This window comes from Anolis carolinensis, unplaced genomic scaffold (genome assembly GCF_035594765.1).
Source record: "Anolis carolinensis isolate JA03-04 unplaced genomic scaffold, rAnoCar3.1.pri scaffold_21, whole genome shotgun sequence".
Lineage (NCBI taxonomy): Eukaryota > Metazoa > Chordata > Lepidosauria > Squamata > Dactyloidae > Anolis > Anolis carolinensis.
The window spans coordinates 697,900-719,138 of record NW_026943831.1 but is presented as its reverse complement, the minus strand read 5'-3'; the positions used below and the strand labels follow the sequence as shown (position 1 = coordinate 719,138).

The 21,239-nt window shown below is 46.9% G+C and overlaps 1 protein-coding gene across 6 annotated transcripts in view; it reads left to right on the top strand.

Annotated features, from left to right (window-relative positions):
• Positions 1–21,239, top strand: part of LOC100552359 (phospholipid-transporting ATPase ID) — a 121,605-nt gene that overhangs the window by 30,986 nt on the left and 69,380 nt on the right. For 3 of the 6 annotated variants that reach the window (XM_062966490.1, XM_062966495.1, XM_062966494.1), the window contains exons 2-4: positions 2,716–2,885; positions 15,688–15,746; positions 20,969–21,082. In XM_062966490.1, coding sequence (XP_062822560.1) covers positions 2,822–2,885; positions 15,688–15,746; positions 20,969–21,082 — 237 coding nt within the window. In that variant the 5' untranslated portion in view covers positions 2,716–2,821. The remainder of the gene's footprint in view (positions 1–2,715; positions 2,886–15,687; positions 15,747–20,968; positions 21,083–21,239) is intronic. The other 3 variants (XM_062966491.1, XM_062966493.1, XM_062966492.1) reach the window with 1 other exon arrangement.

The window sequence follows — 21,239 nt, the reverse complement described above, 5'->3', positions numbered from 1 at the left end:
TTTCCTTCCCTCCCTCCCTCTCTATCTTCCTTCCTTCTCTCCTTCTCTCCTTCCTTCCTTTCTACCTCCCTGTCTTCCTACCTACCTTCTTTTCTTTCTTTCTTTCTTTTTCTTTATCCTTCTCTCCCTCCCTCTCTATCTTCCTTCTCTCCTTCCTTCCTTCCTTCCTTACTCCTATCTATCTATCTATCTATCTATCTATCTATCTATCTATCTTTCTTTCTTTCTTTCTTTCTTTCTTTCTTTCTTTCTTTCTTTCTTTCTTTCTTTCTTTCTTTCTTTCTCCTTCCCTCCCTCCCTCTCTCTCTATCTTCCTTCCTTCTCTCCTTCCTCCCTTTCTACCTCCCTGTCTTCCTACCTACCTTCTTTTATTCCTTCCTTCCTTTCTACATCCCTTCATTTGTTCTTTCCTTCCTTCCTTCCCCCCCCCCCCCTTTCTACCTTTCTTCTTATCTCCTTCCTTCCTTCCTTCCTTCCTTTCTCCTTCCCTCCCTCCCTCCCTCCTTTTGCCTTGGGACATGGGTCCCCCAGGGTGCCTTGGAGCGGCCCTGATCCAGTGCTGGGGGGAGAATAGCCAAGGCAGAGGCAAGGGGGGCTCAGCCCAGAGGGGGCTGGCTGGTCTAAGGCCATGCCCATGCAGCCCACTCCCCTCATGATTCCCCTGCCCACCCCCAAGAGGCCCAGGTCCACCCCAGGGGGGCAGAGATTCAGGGGGGCAGGAGGAGGAGGAGGAGGAGGAGGAGGAGGAGGAGGAGGAGGAGGAGGAGGGGAAGAAGTCCTCCTTTCCTTCCTTCCTTCCTTCCTTCCTTCCTTCCTTCCTTCCTTCCTTCCTTCCTTCCTTCCTTCCTTCCTTCCTTCTCTGGGAGAACCAAGGCCGGCTCCCTTCCCTGGAAGCAGGAGCGGATCCTTGCCCAGCCCTTGTGCTGTCGAAGCCTTTCACGGCCGGAATCACTTGGTTGCTGAGAGTTTTCCAGGCTGCCTGGACACATTCCAGAAGCATTCCCTCCTGACATTTTGCTTGCATCTATGGCAACCATCCTCAGAGGTTGTGAGGTCTGTTGGAAACTAGGCAATTGGGATCTATCTATCTATCTATCTATCTATCTATCTATCTATCTATCTATAATCATCATCATCATCATTTAATTACTTATTAATCGCCCTCCATCCACAATGCTCTAGGCAATTTACAAGATAATAATAATAATAATAATAATAATAATAATAATAATAATAATAATAATAACTTTATTTTTATACCCCGCCTCTATCTCCCCAAAGGGGACTCAGGGCGGCTTACATGGGGCCAAGGCTGAATAAAAACAATAGCAATATAACAATAATAATAATAATAATAATAATAATAATAATAATAATAATAACTTTATTTTTATACCCCGCCTCTATCTCCCCAAAGGGGACTCAGGGCGGCTTACATGAGGCCAAGCCTGAATAAAAACAATAACACAACAATAGACAAGAGACATGCACAATTATAAAAATTTAAACATTAGCCAATAAAAACAAATGACAAGAACTAATAAAAACATGGATTAAAATGGAGAGGTTGTAAAAGTAGACTATCTATCTCTGAGGAATGTCTCAGGTGGGAGAAAGAACTCTTGTCTATTGGAGGCAAGTGTGAATGTTGCCGTTGGCCAGCTTGATTCGCATTGAATCATAGAATAGTAAATGGAAGAGACCCCATGGGCCATCCACTCCAACCCCCTGCCAAGTAGCAGGAAATGGCCTTGAATGGCCTTTCAGCTTCAAGGTCTGGCTGCTTCCTGCTTGGGGGAATCCTTTGATGGGAGGTGTTACCTGGCCATGGAAATGAACAAAATCTGTCTCCCAGTATTTATTTTAAAAAAAATCTCTAAAATTAGGTCAGTAATTAAAGAACACCACTCAGAAAACAGACAAATTCCAGACACGACTCAATCAGGGCCAGCTTACTCCTCCGAACAAAGGATTCCCCCCAGGTAGGAGAAACCCGATGAAGCTGAAAGTCTATTCAATGCTAATCAGCGTAGGCCAATTTAAACATTCACACCTGCCTCCAACAGGCAATTCTTTCTTTCTCCCACCCTGGACATCATTCCACAGGGATATATATATATCAACCCCACTTGCCTAGTTTTGAACAGACCTCACAACCTCGGAGGATGCCTGCCATAGATGTGGGCGAAACGTCAGGAGGGAATGCTTCTGGAACATGGTCACACAGCCCGAAAGACATACACGAAAGACATACAACAACCCTGTGATCCCGGCCATGAAAGCCTTCGACAACAGACCTCACAACCTCGGAGGATGCCTGCCATAGATGTGGGCGAAACGTCAGGAGGGAATGCTTCTGGAACATGGCCAGACAGCCCGGAAAACTCACAGCAACCCCGAGGATTGTTTCCATGACGGGGACATGGGTGGGAGGGAGGAATAACAGGAAAATGCACCCTCCACCCCCATATAATGGACTAGCATTCAGGATAATGGAAACTTTTCTGGGGATTTGGTGTTTCTAGGTAGGAACACCATTTGGAGGAAGAGAGGGAGAGGGGCTTTAATAAATAGTTTTTATTCAATTTTATAAAATTAAATTCAACAAGATTATTAAATTCAATAAAAACTATTTGTTTTGAGAGGGAGAGGAGAGCTGCAGTAATGCCTTGCGTTGCCCCCCCCCCCCCCCCGCCGGTCTTGCTCTCCCCGCAGGGCCGCTTTGTGAGACAGACTCCAGCAGATCCATGAGATTCCTCCGCCGCTTGCTTCGCCATGGGGTAGATCCTTCTTCCCAGACTGCCGCCCGGAGCCTGCCTTCATGAACAAGGACGGGGCCCAGCATCCATTCTGGGACATTAGTGGCCAGTTTTCGTGGGAATCAGGTGCGGACACAAGGACCGTTGGGGCTTCCTTCCGCCCTTTGCTCTGGGGCCGCCCTGCCGGGTCTTTGCCCCTTCCCTTTCCTTGCGTCTGGCCCAGGCATGGGCAAACCTCGGCCCTCCTTGCAGGTGTCTGTTGGGCGAGTGGGCTTATTAACAAAAGACTTTCTCCCATAAATGCACAGCAAAGTAACTTATTAGCAGCAGCGTGGCCCAGACCAGTAGCCAAAAGTGATAAAAAGAACAAAAACACAATGTTATTTCTTCCTTAGGAGGCTTTTCTTTGTAGCAAAATAATATGGTCGCACTATTTACAAGAACAAAGTTTCCATAACACAATTAAAGTTCTTTATACTTCCTTCTTTACTTCCATGCTGGGCTTCGTTCACATGCAGATAAACAGCTTCGCTCTCACAGAGCCTCCTCTCACACCAAACGTACACAGGAGCTTCACACAGTAGCTTTACATACAGCAGCCTTCACACTGGAACTTCTCTCCCCAAAGCACACCAGGCCTCTCTCACACTTTATATGTGTTGGGAATGGATGAGCTTTTAAGCTCTAATCACCCTCTTTATGAGGTAAATTCCCATTAAAATAGCAGAGTAAAAAATTGCAGCAGTGGTGAGACTTACACGGTGTGAGTTTGGGAGGCCTCTGTGTCTTCAGGAAGGCAAAGGGATGCAAAGTTAGCTTTAAAGTTTAAAAGCATTTATTGAGGTAAAAAGAAATCCATTGATGGATAGAAAAGGTTTGGAGCTAACTATCTAATCTATCCTGTTCTAATACACATAGACGGATTAAAATAACAAAAGTATAGATAGCTACATTTTGACTAATAGAGGACAGAGGTGCGTCCTCTCTGGAACAAAGCAGGAAGCTGGAAAGGCGACCAAGCCTCGTGGGGCTGTTCTTCTCTAGGGCCATAAACATTCCAAAGGCCAAATTGGAGAAGTTACGTCAAAGCCCTGGGAGAGATCACATTTCTAGAAACATCAAAGGGTGGGCTGACCTAAATAGGATGGGAAGCAGGAAACAATGGTGAATCCTATCTAGGCATGCTTTGGAAACGGGAAAGGATTCCCTCAATCTAACTCTATCATCTATCTGACTACATTTAGACTTGAGTAGTCCAGGGTGATTCCCAACAATTTGACCCAAATTTCACCAATTGCTACAAAATTTGGACACAATGAAGCATTCGAACTGACGAGTGTTTTAAGCTATTCACATACGTACTATCACAAACCTGTCACACCTGAGACAGGTAAAACCATACCCGTTAGCAACAGCTAATCAGTCTCCTCCTCCCTTAGCAACCGCCATAGCAAACAGCTCCTCCCCTTAGCAACAGTGCTGGCAATGGCCAAGCAGTCTCCTCCCTTTAGCAACTGGTGTGGGCGGGGCCACAAGGGATGACTAGGCCCGCCTCCTTGCCAATCAATTTGGCTTGACAAGTTATGGAAGCCAAGGCTCTGTGGCCTAGCCACGGAAAGGAGGAATACTGAGAGTGAAAATGGTTATCGTGGGCCACTGTTATGTGAGCGAGAAATGCCACTACTTATTATATTATTATAATTGTATTGCATTATTATTATTATATTTTATTATTATATTTATTATATTATTACATTATTATATCACAACTATATTATAGTATAATTAAATAAAATAATTATATAAATATTTCTGTGGAATGATGTCCAGGGTGGGAGAAAGAACTCTTGTCTGTTTGAGGCAAGTGTGAACGTTGCAATTGGCCAGCTTGATTAGCATTTAATAGCCTTGCAGCTTCAAAGCTTGGCTGCTTCCTGCCTGTGGGAATCCTTTGTTGGAAGGCGTTGGCCGGCCCTGATTGTTTCATGTCTGGAATTCCTCTGTTTTCTGAGTGTTGTTCTTCATTTACTGTCGTGATTTCAGAGTTTTTTTTTTTTTTAATACTGTTAGACAGATTTTCAATAATAGGGAGGAGGCGGCACTGGGGTCGCGATGGCCTCTCTCAGCAGGAAAACAACATGATTTTCTATCCTTTCTTTCCCATTGAACCCGACTAGGTCACAGCAACACGTGGCCGGGTACAGCTAGTACATCAATAAAAAGTATCAAACATTATTAAATGAACAGCTTAAAACAACAACAATAGACATTCACATTCTTGTGGCATCGTGTCAGATTATACTGCACTTTGTTCCCATCCGTAAGCATTACGGTGTTTCTTATCAACCCCGCTTCGTTTCCTTCGTTCAAGGCCTGTCTAAACAGGAAAGTTTTTATTTGATTCTTGAGAGAAGGAAGGGAGGGATCTGTTTTTAATTTCTGTTGGGAGGGAGGCTCATTTAATGCCGGAAGTGTGTCGCACAATCAATATGCAACTTGGCGTCCGGAGATTTTGGGTTGCACAACCGCAGTGTCGGATCTCAGACTTTTTTGTGTACATGGCAGCCTAAGAGTTTCCAGGGAAATCTGTCCATGTGATGGTAATGACAGGGCACAATTATGGGGTGCTATTTGCAGGGAGGTTTGACTGCTTCTTTGGATTTGGCTGCTTCTTTATTTTGAGGAACTTTGGATTTTTAGTTGATTGTGATAGACGGAGAGGCGGCAAGCGAGGCCCCTCCTTCCTCGGAGAGATGCGCCTTCTCAAACCCAAACATGGTCAGCGGCACTTTCTCCAAGATTTCCAAACGCTCTCTGTCCCGCTTTTCAGCATAAAAGTACATGCAAAGCAAAGCGGCTGGTGATGAAATAATAGATTGGAAAATGTGAATCCAGAGGCAGGAGCCAGCAACCAAACCATAAAAAGGGCAGCTGTTTTCCGCCAGACGCTGAGGCCCCGGCCGGGAAAGCGGGGGCAGAGGAGCATTTTCCATGCGGAGAGATAGTGCTCAGCACTCCCACGGCTCTGGCCTACGGGGCCATGGGATTTGTAGTTCTACCAAAGGGATGGGCACTGCACATGTTATCCACCCCCCCCCCCCCACAACCCTCTCAGGTTCCCAGATCCTGGTAAAGATCCATTTTTCAAACGGGTGCCAGAGCATTCCTGAGGTGTTTCATGCTCTAAATCTGCCCACAAGAGCCGTCCCTTCCCGTTTCCTCTCTGCACTTCTGGCCGTCTCCCCATCTCCTCCACACAATGGCCCAGCCCTGTTTTGCAAGGCTTTTAGAGTTTCATAGAATCATAGAATCATAGAGTTGGAAGAGACCTCACGGGTCATCCAGTCCAACCCCATTCTGCCAAGAAGCAGGAAATCGCATTCAAAGCACCCCTGACAGATGGCCATCCAGCCTCTGCTTCAAAGCCTCCAAAGAAGGAGCCTCCACCACACTCCCTTGGGGCAGAGAGTTCCACTGCTGAACAGCTCTTCTCACAGTGAGGAAGTTCTTCCTGATGTTCAGGTGGAATCTCCTTCCTTTCCTGTAGTCTGAAGCCATTGTTCCCTTGCGTCCTAGTCTCCAAGACATGCTCCCTCCTCCCTGTGACTTCCCTTCACGTATTTGTACATGGCTCTCATCATGTCTCCTCTCAGCCTTCTCTTCTGCAGGCTAAACATGCCCAGTTCTTTAAGCCGCTCCTCATAGGGATTCTTGTTCTCCAGACCCTTGATCATTTTAGTCGCCCTCCTTTGGTTGCAAAGTGGCTGCCAGCATCCCATCCATGGTTCCCGGGTCACAGAGAGAGCATCGTGAGCACTGAATGCAATGGCAGGAGCAGATTGGTTCATTGCGTGCTCTATTCTGACCTATGGCATCTTTGGCATGACCCGCCCCCTCTGACATCACCAGGCTTGAGAAGTGACTTATAGTTTTCTAGTCACGACCTACCTGGAACTATTGTATTTACTTACTTATTTACAGTATTTATATTCCACCTTTTTCACCCCAAAGGGGACTCAGGGCAGATCACATTGCACATATACATGGCAAACATTCAATGCCATTAGACAAACGACACACACAGAGGCTATTTAACTTTCCAGCTTCCGGCTTCATGAGGGTATGCTCGATTCCGGCCACAGGGGGAGCTGCTGCTTCATCATCCACTGTGACACCAAGTCCTTGATGGAGTACTTCCTCATTCCTCTGCATGCTGCTGGAGATTATATGGCGTCGTAAATTAAATTAGCCTCCCCACATAAGCGGTACCTAAATTCCTACTTCTTCTCTCTTTTTTGGTGTCAGGAGCAACTTGCTCCAAGTCGCTTCTGGTGTGAGAGAATTGGCTGTCTGCAAGGACGTTGCCCAGGGGACGCCCGGATGTTTTTTGATGTTTTACCATCCTTGTGGGAGGCTTCTCTCATGTCCCCGCATGGAGCTGGAGCTGATAGGGGGAGCTCATCTGCGCTCTCCCCGGGTGGGATTCGAACCTGGCAGCTTTCAGGTCAGCAGCCCAACCTTCAAGTCACAAGGCTTTAACCCACTAAGCCACCGGGGGCTCCTACTTGAAAGATGCAATTGTTTTTCAGCTGCTTAGGTCAACAGTGAGCTAGGCTATTGATGGTTGGGAGCTTACTTCAACCCGGGCTGGCTTCAATCTCTTGCCCTCTCAGTCAGTAGTAATTTATTGCAGCTGGCTACTAACCAGCTGCGCCACAGCCTGGTCCTTTCATCTTCATTGTTGCATATTGACAATTGTACAATCAGGATACATCGATCCACAGTCAGATTTGTACTTACGATTCTCAGAGACAGACGAGATTCACACAAGAATCACAAGCAGACAGACAAAAAATAGCAAGAGAAGAGACTAAGAGAGAGATTGAGCATTTCCTCTCCCTGGTCACCAGTAAGGGACAAATGGCCGATGCAACACCTTGTCATAAACGTCACATGATTATGACGCAGCCATTTCTGAATGCCCCTCAGGTTTTTCATCGTGACTCTTGTTAATGTGGGATTTGTGTATTGGTAGTGTTTAAATGAAATTTGTGTCTTGCCTGTATTGCATACTGATTGCATCATCCAGAGTGTGCTATAGTCTGTAAAGAGTTAATTACTGAGAAGCTGTGATGTCCTTGATGTGTGGCTGGAACCGGGGAGTGTCCAGACACAAGTGTGTGCACTGCTGATTGCATCAGTTCAGTTGTTGAGTCGAGTTCTGTCTGCCTAGAGTGAGAGTCAAGTCCTGTGTTCGTCCATTGTCTGCAAGTCTGTTTGCCTTGATTATTACTGCATACAGTAAAACTTTGTATATGGTTTTACCATCGTCTCTGGGTGTCACTTCATTCTGCGTTCCACTGATTCCATCCAACTACTGCTGCTCTGCAATTACTCTGACAACCCTCTCAGTCGTTTCCCAGGTGTATTTTCACATAGATGCAATGCTGAGGCATTTCTACCTAACGGGAATGATGTGCTAATGGTGCCACTCAGCCCCTTCGTGCCTTGCCAGAAAGTCACACTAATTAGGGCATTGATTGAGCCTCGTCCCAGTAACACGTCCTTCCTAATTTCATCCTCTGTCTTACTATTAGCATGCAATTCAAGTTTGTTAGGATACTACACAAATATTTCACTTTGTTCTCAGTCTTCAAACCACTTTCCTCTCATCAGTCGTAATTGTTCTTCTGCGCCCATATTCTTCACCAACCTTTTTGTCTTTTTGATTATTGATCTTGAAACTGCCAACCCACCAAAAGCCTTTCGTGTACTCATTAACACTTCTGGGCTATCCAGAAAGCCTTCCCAAAATGATCACTAATTCAATTAATAGTTTCCCTTTTTAATCTTTATTCCGGACATTCTCTCATCTTCATGTCTTTTGTCCCTAGCCAATACTTCAAGAATTAAATTAAATAGAAATGAAGAAAAGAGACAATCCTCTCGTCTTCCTTTTTGAATCTCAAAGGATTTTGTTAGTTCTCCACTAACAATTTCTGTGAAATATAAATCAGTTTGACCCTTTTAATCACGTTATTTCCAAAATCAATTTTCTCTAAGAGCTCTGAACAAAGAAGCCCAGTTCAAATGATCAAAGGTGTTTTCTGCATCTTAGGTCCTATCTACACTGCCATATCATACAGTTTAACTGCACTAAACTGCATTATATGGCAGTGTAGACTCATATAATCTGCTTCTCATTGTGTTGTTGCAAGTTTTCCAAAACATCCAACATGTTTCTAATGTTTTATCTCAGTTGTCTTTTAGGGCGAAATCCACATTGTTCTCCATGAATGAAATCCTCTGGAATTATTTTCAATTTTTCCAATAAAACCAACTTATAATTAGTATTCAATAATGATGTTGGTCTATACGTGTTAAGTAATGTCAAGCTTTGTTTTAGGTACTCATGCTATATCAGCTTTGTCCAACTGTCAGAAATATTTCCATGCTGCAGAATAGTATTCATTTTTTTTTTTTCCGGAGAGGAAATAATAACTCTTCTAATGGAGACCCATCAGACCATCTGGCCCAGGAGCCTTTCCTGTTTTGTTTTTTTAAAAATCACATCGCAAATCTTCCTCACTGTTATTGGATCACTCATAATTTGTCTTTGCTTTTCTGTAACCTTTAGCAGATTCTGCCCAACCATTGTTTATGAAGAGAAGGTTCTGACTGTGATGGCTTATTTTAACTGAATTGTCTTTGTCTGGTTTTAACGATGTGTTTATTTTGCTGTGTTAAGTTATTGTATGTTGTTTCACACTCACGTTGGAAACCGCCCTGAGTCCCTTTGGGGAGATAGAGTGGTATATAAATAAATTATTATTATTATTATTATTATTATTGACACAACAACATTGTATGACACAGTAAACAAGATAGATATGCTGGATTTCGTATCACAAAATCACAAACCGAACACTTTCCAAGCGTCTAGGACTGTGTGATGTATTTTCGGATGATGCGTGCAGATCCCAGTAGGGTGGCCTTTTGCAGTTGGCAGATCGTGATTTTGTCAATGTCTGTTGTTTCCAAATGCCGGCTGAGATCTTTTGGCACGGCACCCAGTGTGCCCATCACCACCGGGACCACCTGCACTGGTTTCTGCCAGAGTCTTTGAAGTTCAATCTTGAGGTCCTGAGAGCGGCTGAGTTTTTCCTGTTGTTTTTCGTCAATGCGACTGTCACCTGGGATGGCAACATCAATGATCCAAACCTCTTTTCTTTCCACAACTGTGATGTCTGGTGTGTTGTGTTCCAGGACTTTGTCAGACTGGATTCGGAAGTCCCACAGTATCTTTGCGTGCTCATTTTCCAAGACTTTACAGGTTTGCGATCCCACCAGTTCTTTGCTGCTGGGAGGTGGTACTTGAGGCATAAGTTCCAATGGATGATTTGGGCCACATAGTTGTGCCTCTGTTTGTAGTCTGTCTGTGCGATTTTCTTACAGCAGGATATGAGGATATGATCAATGGTTTCGTTGGTTTCCTTGCACAGTCTGCATTTTGGGTCTTCAGCTGATCTTTTTTGATCTTCTTCTTCTTCTATTATTATTATTATTATTATTATTATTATTATTATTATTATTATTATTATTGAGAAGCATACTATTAAGGAAAAAACTTTTTTCTTTTCTTTTTTGTTGTTGAAATTATTTGTATTCTAGCATGATCTGCTACTACTGTGTTTCCTTCTTATAGTTAATATTGCTTTTCTTTCTTTATACTTCCTTACTTTATATATTGATCCTAAGGCAGGCCTGGGCCAAACTTTGGCCCTCCCTCCAGGTTTTTTGGACTACATCTCCCACAATTCCTAACAGTCTACTGGCTATTAGCAATGTTGAGAGTTGAAGTCCAGAACACTGGGAGGGAGGGCCAAAGTTAGCCCAGGCCTGCCCTAAGGCAATGTTACCCAAGGCAAGATTTATTATCAGAGGAGGTTTGCCATCATGGCCTTCCTCTGAGGCTGAGAGAGTGTGACTTGCCCAAGACCACCACCCAGTGGGCCCCCATGACTTGAGTGGGAATTCGAACTCTTGTCTCCATGTCCAAAGTCCAGCTTTCAGACCACTATTTCACGCTGGTCCTGCCACTCTGCAAATCCCATGACCCACCTTGGCTTCTGGTGTCCTCAGATCACTGTCCTTCTTCTTTAAAATACATTTTAGTCAAGGGTCAGTGGGCTGGGCATGCTCGTGGCTGCAAGTGCTCTTCTTGCCCAGAGTCTCCTTTGCCCTCTCCCACGACTGAAGAGTCCTTCTTCCCACAGGAACGCTTTTGGGCAGAGTTGGCAGAGAATTTATTTTGCTGTGCGTAACATATCTGGAATCCAGATGTGGTTTTAGGGCAAGGGAAATCGGTTTATTCAGGGAAGGTGAGAAATATGCAAACTTTGTACTTTCCCACTGGGGTTGTAGCGCATGACCATCTTGCCTGGGGTCACATTGCACCACTGACCTGCTTTGGGCCCCTCTAACTGAAGGGGGGGGGTGTCAGTTGGCCCTGAATTGCCTGCCCATCATAGAGGGAGTGTAAGTGTAACTCCAAGGAAGCCCCCCGGATGCTGAACCAGTGCCTGGCCGCTGTGGCAGACTGAATGAGGAGGAACAAACTGAGGATCAATCCTGACAAGACAGAGGCCCTCCTGGTCAGTCGCGCATCGGATCGGGGTATTGGGTGGCAGCCTGTGCTGGACGGGGTTGCACTCCCCCTGAAATCACAGGTCCATTGCAGTTTGGGGGTCCTCCTGGACTCAGCGCTGACGCTTGAGGCGCAGGTGTCGGCGGTGGCCGGGAGGGCTTTTGCACAACTCAAACTCATGCGCCAACTGCGACCATACCTCGTGAAGTCTGACTTGACCACGGTGGTCCATGCCTTAGCTACCTCTAGACTGGACTACTGTAACGTGCTCTACGTGGGGCTTCCCTTGAAGACGGCCCGGAAATTACAACTGGTCCAACGCTCGGCGGCCAGATTAATAACGGGGGCGAGTTACAGGGAGAGATCTACTCCCTTGTTTAAGGAGCTCCACTGGCTGCCGTTCATTTTCCGGTCCCAATTCAAGGTGTAGACCATCACTTATAAAGCCCTAAACGGTTTGGGACCCACCTACCTTCGTGACCGTATCTCCTACCATAAACCCGCCCGATCCCTTCGATCGTCAGGGGAGGCTCTCCTGTCGCCACTGCCAATATCTCAGGCCCGCCTTGTGGGAACGAGGGAGGGGGCCTTCTCTGCTGTGGCCCCCCGACTGTGGAACTCACTGCCCGGTGAGATTAGGCAAGCCCCCACACTAGCAGCCTTTAAGAAAGACCTGAAACATGGCTCTTCCGTTGTGCCTTTGGAGAGTAATCACTACATACATCCCTTTTGCTGCTCTCCTTCAATATTTGTCCTCCAGATCGCACCACCACTTTATGACCCTGTCCTCTGTGGTTTTTACTCCTACTTCCTTTCTCACCTCGAGTTTTAATCTAGTGTTCATGTGGCCCGCCCTTGGTTTTATTGTTCTTTGACCTTGTTTAATGTAGTGTATATTTTCTTTTATTGTGTTGTTTAATGTGCTATGATTTGTTGTTCTATTATATTTTGTTATATTGTATTGTTCTGGGCATGGCCCAGAACAATCCCACCGCTGCCACCAATTTATGTAGGGAGCTGAGGTGGCAGAGGATGGAATCCCTCTTTGAATCCCCTCAGCTTTGCCACCAATATTGTACAGAGGTGAGGTGTCTGACAGGAATGTGTGTCAGAGATGGAACCCTTTTTAATCTCTCTCTCTCTCTCTCTCTCACACACACACACACACACAGATACCACCACTTAATAAAGATGTTTTGTGAGAGATGATGTTAATTAATGATTCGTTGGATTATCTTCTTCTTCGCTGCCACCAATGGAGACGTCAGGCAGATGGTACTGGTTCTTATAAGCTTTCCCTATTTGTTCCACTTCAGGTGTTGATGTTACTTAACTTAATATGAGAGTATGACAGAGGCTTGATTTGAATAAAATCAAAACAAGTTTATTGCAGGTACAGAGCTTGATGGTTTCAGATAACTTGGTAAAGGCACTTCGCTTAATGGTTACAACGGTTATGAGGTGGTTAAACTTTCAAAATACTTCTTTCTTTAAGTTGCACTAAACCCTGATCCTACTGGATCCCCTGGGATTAATGTTCTCTAATCCACAGACTCTACAACTGACCCTAGACAAATCACCTAACTTGCCTAATCTGGTCTATCCTAAATCTGACTCAAATCTCTCTATTTAAGTCAGCCTGATTCTCCACACAAGAATCAGATCCTTCTCTATGACTAGAGAATCACAGACTCCTAAAATAAATCCTTTTATTTTAGGCCTGACCCAAATTCTTCTGAGTCACCTTGATTCTCCACCTGAGAATCAGTTCCTTCACTGTGGATGGAAATCACAGACTGAAACTGGGTTTTAAAACATTCCCCTTTTCCTTTCCAAGCGGCGGTTGGCTCCGCCCCTGTTGCTATGGTAACCTGTTCTAGCATTCTAAGATGGCTACCTTCCCCCATACATATGGTCAACTGAAATACTCACCATTTTAAACTTAGCCAAACCTGGCTGTTCAAACAAAATCAAATATACATATCATCTATAAACAAAATATAATCATACACTTCTTTACAGGCCCCATGTAAGCCGCCCCAAGTCCCCGGTGGGGAGATGGTGGCGGGGTATAAATAAAGATTATTATTATTATTATTATTAAGTGGGTTTCATGACACGGGTGGGCAAGTGGGTGCCATCGGGGCCACAATGGACAGAAGGAGGATAGGGTTAGCTTGCTATCCACTCTCAGGAAACAATTAAAGACTTGGATCTTCCTTTTGGCTTTTGGCGAGACAGTCATGAGATAATCCAGCTCCAGCTCCAGATGATGTTATTAATAATCAATCAATCCTGCACCTACGAGGTCCCTATCTTTTATGCACTTCAACCATTATCCATCAGAGTCCATTTTGTTTTATCTTTCCAAACCCCTCACTAAAACAATTTTTGCACATGCTGTTAATTTGTCAACCATTTTTTTCTTTTTGTATATTCTTCACTTCTGTTATCTGACAAACTGGTATAAGTATATAATGTGGAAATAACAAATTTATTTATTTATTTATTTCCAATATTTCTATCCCGCCCTTCCCCCACCCGAAGGGACTCAAATGGAAGTCCCTTCCCTTCCATTTCCAAATTGCAAATGGAATAATATAGATTGAAAATTGAAAAGATTGCAATAATCAAGGGGATGTGAGAACAAGTTAAGAACTATTTAGAGAATGTACTAAGATGTGGATTGGAAAAATTAAGATTGAGATTGATACTTCAAATGTAACTTCTGTAGTTTTTTGTATAAATTGCATGTACAAGGAGGGGAGGGTGGGAGTGGGATAAAACGACAAAATAACAATATATATATTTAAAAAAACACTTTAACCACTATCCTATTTTGTACTGCTGTTTTTAGTCTCCCCTTCCATGAAGACAATAGAAATTGTGCCTGGTGGTTGGTTGATATTATAAACTACTGTTATAATATTTGTTTTATATTATATTGTTGTTTTTACCTATGTTATACTGTGAATTGTGTATTTTTTATTATGTTTTTGTCTACTCTATTTTAATTGTGTTGTTGGGCTTGGCCCCATGTAAGCCACTCCGAGTCCCCAAGGGGAGATGGTGGAAGGATACAAATTATTATTATTATTATTATTATTATTATTATTATTATTATATTATTATTATTATTATTATTATTATATTATTATTACTATTGTATGACACAGCAAACAAGATAGACATGCTGGATTTCATATCACAAAATCACAAGTCGGACACTTCCCAAATGTCTAGGACTGTGTGATGTATTTTCGGATGATGCGTGCAGATCTCAGTAAGGTGGCCTTTTGCAGTTGGCAGATCGTGATTTTGTCAATGCCTATGGTTTCCAAATGCCGGCTGAGATCTTTTGGCATGGCACCCAGTGTGCCCATCACCACCGGGACCACCTGCACTGGTTTCTGCCAGAGTCTTTGAAGTTCAATCTTGAGGTCCTGAGAGCGGCTGAGTTTTTCCTGTTGTTTTTCTTCAATGCGACTGTCACCTGGGATGGCGACATCCATGATCCAAACCTTGTTCTTTTCCACAACTGTGATGTCTGGTGTGTTGTGTTCCAGAACTTTGTCAGTCTGGATTCGGAAGTCCCACAGGATCTTTGCGTGCTCATTTTCCAATACTTTTGCAGGTTTGTGATCCCACCAGTTCTTTGCTGCTGGGAGGTGGGACTTGAGGCATAAGTCCCAGTGAATCCTTTGGGCCACATAGTTGTGCCTCTGTTTGTAGTCTGTCTGTGCGATTTTCTTACAGCAGCTGAGGATGTGATCAATGGTTTCGTCGGTTTCCTTGCACAGTCTGCATTTTGGGTCATCAGCTGATTTTTCGATCTTGGCCTTAATTGCATTTGTTGTTGTTATTGTTATTATTATTATGGGTTGGATTGGGTTTGGAACCCCCATGCAATAGCAAAAAAGTGGCAAGTGATCCCCAGGTTTTGACAGTCAGGATGACACCAGCCAGAGATCAGTCCAGACGGAGGTTGAGAGTTTCTACTCTGCTCTCAGTTGGAGATGGTTGAGCTCTTTGCTCCCTCCAGCCCAAGTTCATGGAGTTTTCCTCTCTGCAAGCACCTGGGCAGAGGTGCTTCCTCCTTTAGCCGCCTCAGGAGTGACCGCTTGGGTGGCCTCTCCTATCAGGCCAGCTTTGTTGTCGGTCTCCCTTCTTGTTGCCACTGACCCTCGCCCTCTGACCGGGGTCCCTGCCAAGATGGAGGGCTCCCCATAGACACTGCTGTGGATCCATGACTCTCTCTAACCCGCTCTTTTTCCTCCGCAGAGGAAGAGAGGCACCTCCGAGCAAATGACCGAGCCTTCAACCACCAGTTTGACTATGCGGTAAGTAGTCCCGTCTCGTGGTTCACCCTCCAGGTGTTTCCAGCCACGCTGAGAGTGGACACGCTTGGGACGCATCTGTTTATGGTGGGGAGTTTGACCTTCAGGTCACCCTGCTCGCTCTGAGGCAAGGCTTGGCACCGACCTGCCTCTGCTCCGGACACTGGCCTTCACTGGTCACCCTCTGGGAGGTGTCTGGGGCTCAGGGTGGAGTCAGGACGAAGGGAGTGAGACGAGAGCAGTCATCGATCATCCTATAGCAGTGAACTATTAAAAGCAGTTTAGAAAGTGGATAAAAATAATCATCCAAAACCATTTGAAGCAGACGTAGACATTTAAACACACAAAGCCTGTCTCCAGGCCCGAAAGCTCTCGCCGTTGTTTGGATGCCAAGCGTTGAGCGTTGCAGAAACAGCTGCATCCCCTCTGCTTGTGGGAAGGCTGCCCGTCCAGGCCCCCCCAGAGCCATAAGGAGACCCCCCCTCTGAAAGGCCAAAAGCTGTGAGTCACTTGTCCGGCCAGGAGCCCAATGAACTGCCCACATGGCCCTTCGCCTGGTGAGCGGCCCAAGGGAAGCTGCACGGTCCAGCTGGGCCATGTCCACCCGCGGAAGAGCCCTGGCTTGTTTGTTTGTGTGCGGTGTTGCGTTGTGTGCCCGGATTCCTGTCCAGCCTTCCCACCCACTCTCTTCCCACGGTTCCAGACCCAGAACTTCTCCTTCACTGGGAGGCTGGGAGAGAGGGAGCTCCTTCCCTTCTTGAATGTAGGCATGGGCTTGTCCTGCCATCTAGTCCAACCCCCGGCCACGAAGGAGCCTCACTCACGGTCCATCTAGTCCACCTCGCTGCTGCCGACGCAGGCATTCCTCTGAGGGGTGGGCAATTAACCTCTGTTGGAAGACCTCCAGGGAAGGAGAGCCCACCGCCCTCCAAGGCAGTCCCACCCATAGGATGGCCTTCAGGATGTTCCCAGTGTTTGTTCAACAGGAAACCTCCTTTTGGAGAGTGAGCCTCCGTTGGAAGGTCTCCAGGGAAGGGGAGCCCACCGCCCTCCAAGGTTCTCTGCCCGGCTGCGTCTGACCTGGGGATGAACCGGAATGATGGGTCTGGGCCATCCTTCCCGCTGGTTGGACTGGGTTTTTTTCCTGGATCGAGGGAAGGGCACCTGATGCACCCTGACCTGGCTTTTGCGCAGGAGCCAAGATCCAGGGGGCAATGCAGAGGCCCCTCCTGTGCAAAACAAGTGAGCTCCTGTCTTTCGGGTGCAAGGAAAGCAAGAGCTAATAGTGCGAGTTGCAGCAAGTTGGGAGGAAGTGCTGAACGATGCCAGGGAACGAGGGGACCCGGTGGAGGAAGGAGGAGAGGGAGGCTCTCTTGAGGCCTCTTGGGCATGGCTCACGGCGGGCGGCACCCTGTCTTGCAGAGGAGGCAAGAAGCTGCAGATGTCCTTGACACTCCCAGCACTGACAAAGGTGCCTATGGTTGTGTCACCAGCTCTGGGCCTCCTTCCATGGCTACTTGGCATTTTGAAATGCCTCCTACCCTCTAATGTTGCACCAGGCAGGAGCCAGTGAGGAAAGGGAGTGGGGCAGGACAGGGCAAGCTTCGGTCACAGACCTTTTGCAGGACTGGTCCGTTGTTTGCTCCAGAGCAGCTGCCCAACACACGTGTCCAGGTGGACTCACCTGCTCTGTGACCTTGTCACACAACTTACTCTGTCATGCTTCTGGAACATGGCCATACAGCCTGGAAAACACACAACAACCCTGTGATTCCGGCCATGAAAGCCTTCCACAACACATTACTCTGTCATGTCCAGACCCCCAAAGTCTGATTCTTGCAAAGAGCCTGATGGGAGGAGGAGGGCAAATGGTGCCTGACTTTCCACAGATATATATAAACATTCATAGAATCATAGAATCATAGAATCATAGAATAGTAGAGTTGGAAGAGACCTCAAGGGCCATCTAGTCCAACCCCCTGCTAAGAAGCAGGAAATCGCATTCAAAGCACCCCCGACAGATGGCCATCCAGCCTCTGCTTAAAAGCCTCCAAAGAAGGAGCCTCCACCACAGTCCGGGGGAGAGAGTTCCACTGGTGAACAGCCCTTCTCACAGTGAGGAAGTTCTTCCTGATGTTCAGGTGGAATCTCCTTTCCTGTAGTTTGAAGCCATTGTTCCCTTGCGTCCTAGTCTGCAGGGCAGCAGAAAACAAGCTCCCTCCCTCCTCCCTATGACTTCCCTTCACGTATTTGTACATGGCTATCATCATGTCTCCTCTCCGCCTTCTCTTCTGTAGGCTAAACATGCCCAGCTCTTTAAGCCGCTCCTCATAGGGCTTGTTCTCCAGACCCTTCATCATTTTAGTCGCCCTCCTCTGGACGCTTTCCAGCTTGTCAACATCTCCCTTCAACTGTGGTGCCCAAAATTGGACACAGTATTCCAGGTGTGGTCTGACCAAGGCAGAATAGAATAAGGGGGAGCATAACTTCCCTGGATCTAGACGTTATTCCCCTCTTGATGCAGGACAGAATCCCATTGGCTTTTTTAGCTGCCGCATCACATTGTTGGCTCATGTTTAACTTCTTCCCCACGAGGACTCCAAGGTCTTTTTCGCACACACTGCTGTCAAGCCAGGCATCGTCCCCCATTCTGTATCTTTGATTTCCATTTTTTCTGCCGAAGTGAAGTATCTTGCATTTGTCCCTGTTGAACTTCATTTTGTGAGTTTCGGCCAATCATCTCTCTAGTCTGTCAAGATCGTTTTGAATTCTGCTCCTGTCTTCTGGAGTGTTGGCTCTCCCTCCCAGTTTGGTGTCGTCTGCAAACTTGATGATCGTGCCTTCTAACCCTTCGTCTAAGTCGTTAATAAAGATGTTGAACAGAACCGGGCCCAGGACGGAGCCCTGCTTGTGGCACTCCACTTGTCACTTCTTTCCATGATGAAGACGACGCATTGGTGAGAATCACCCTTTGGGTTCGTTCGCTTAGCCAATTACAGATCCACCTCACCGTAGTTTTGTCTAGCCCACATTTTACTAGTTTCCTTGCCAGAAGGTCGTGGGGGACTTTGTCGAAGGCCTTACTGAAATCCAGGTACGCTACATCCACAGCATTCCCTGTATCAACCCAACTCGTAACTCTATCGAAAAAAGAGATCAGATGAGTCTGGCATGACTTGTTTTTGGTAAATCCGTGTTGACTATTAGCCATGACCGCATTTGTTTCTAAGTGTTCACAGACCACTTCCTTAATGATCTTTTCCAGAATTTTGCCTGGTATTGATGTGAGGCTTGCAAAGAGCCTGACGGGAGGAGGAGGGCAAATGGTGCCTGACTTTCCACAGATATATATAAACGTTCCTGGCTGAGCTTCTCCATACCGCACCACCTCTGAGGATGCCTGCCATAGATGTGGGCGAAACGTCAGGAGAGAATACTTCTAGAACACGGCCACACAGCCCAGAAGACATACAACAACCTGGTGCATGAAAGCCCCCCCCGGAACATGTCAGCCTTTCCCCGTCTCCTGATGTGTCCCACCCAGTGAGAACTTGCCACAGAGAGTGGAAGGAATGGACAAAAGGAACAAAGTGGCTGCAGGCTCAGCTCAGCATGGCTTGACCATCCCTGGTCCCTCCTGTCATCTCATGCTGACGATGGGCAGAAGCGCAGGGTTGTTGTCCAAGTGAGAGGAGGAGGAGGAGGAGGAGGACCCCCAGCCGCCTGTTGTTGCCCTGGGGCACGGAAGGACGAAGCCCCACGCCTCTCTGCTCAGGGTGGAAACACTTGTGACGTTCCCAGTTCGTACATTATGGCTAGAAACCTCAATGCTACACCTTACTCTTTCTGTTCTGCTGAGATTGTTGTGGAATAACACCCTGTCCCAAAGCCAAACTATCACTGCCCTTGGCGCCCTTGGCCCCGGGATCTCTGCTGCTCCTGCCCCACAAAAAGGGATGGCCGACCCCCAGGAGCACCCCCAGGCGCAACAGCCGAGGAGGGCAGCGAGGCTTCCAGAGCAGCCTCGGTGGAGCCATGATTCCCTCTCTCCTGAGCAAAAGCACTTCAAGGAGAGTGGCCTCTTGGCCGCAGCAGGAGACCCCGCAGCCCTGAGGCTCCATGAAGTGACCTGGGATGAGGCCACTCCCCAAAGCAGGTGCTGCTGGGCCTCTCTTCAGGGCAGCCCCGGGACTCCCAAGGTGGGCTCCTTCCCAGGCCTTTTCGGGTCAGTCCTGCCTTCTCATGAAATGGCCCCCATTCCACCATCCTGGCTTTTAGAGGGAATTTAGACTTGGTTTCGTCTCAGGGCCATTTCATGGTCTTTTGTTTTGCTGCCCATGGTTCCTGCAGAATTTTCCTGTAGCGCCATCGTTCAAATGAGATGTTTATTTATTTATTTATAGTATTTATATTCCGCCCTTCTTTCTCACCCAAAGGGGACTCAGGGCGGATCACATTGTATACATATAAGGCAAACATTCAATGCCATATACACATAGAACAAAGACAGAGACAGACCCAGAGGCAATTTAACCTTCTCCTGAGGGGATGTTTGGGGGGAGCAGCTGCTTCATCATCCACTGCGACGGCACTTCCTCATTCCAACGGCGGCGGGATGATTTTTTTATGTTGTCATAAATTAGTGAAATTAGCCTCCCCACTTTATAAGTGGTACCGTAATTTCCTACTTGATAGATGCAACTGTCTTTCGGGTTGCTAGGTCAGCAATAAGCAGGGGCTATTTTTTATTTTTTATTGTCGGGTGCTCACCCTGCCACAGTCTGGCCTCGAACTCATGACCTCTTGGTCAGAGTGATTTACTGCAGCAGGCTGCTCACCTGCCTGCACCACAGCCCAGCCCCTTCTCTCCCACTTGGCTTCCCTTCCCAGCACTTACAAAAGAAGCAAATAATGTAATGATTCCGACCTTGGCACTCAGTGGTCTCGCTTGCCCCTTGGGCTTGCACTTTAGGGTCGCCACCTGTTTTGGGTGGCACCACCCCTCCTCCCGATTGCCCATGCCGGCTGCCTTGGCGGGGACGATGGAGCCTACAGCACAGCAATGCCAGAAGGAACACAAAGCCCCGTCTTCTGGCTGAGGCCGCTTCACGCACGTGCATTTTTACATGGATTCTGATCTGGTGACGTTGGTGGACAGTGGCCGCCATGGGCCTGTCCCTGCCCGCCTGACCTGACCGCCTGCCTTTCTGCCCCTCCCTCTGCAGAAGAACTCCATCAGGACCTCCAAGTACAACATCTTCACCTTCCTGCCTCTCAACCTCTTTGAGCAGTTCCAGCGCGTGGCCAATGCCTACTTCCTCTTCCTGCTCATCCTCCAGGTAGGAGCCCGTATTGTCCCCTCCCTCTGGCCTCCCGTCCCATCCCATCCCATCCCATCCCTCCCGTTCCCTTCTTCTGACTGGGAGGCCTGGGGGGCAGGGGCTTCGGACCCCGGTCCACCTTCCGGGCCTCACCGCCCTTCTCGACTCCTCTTTG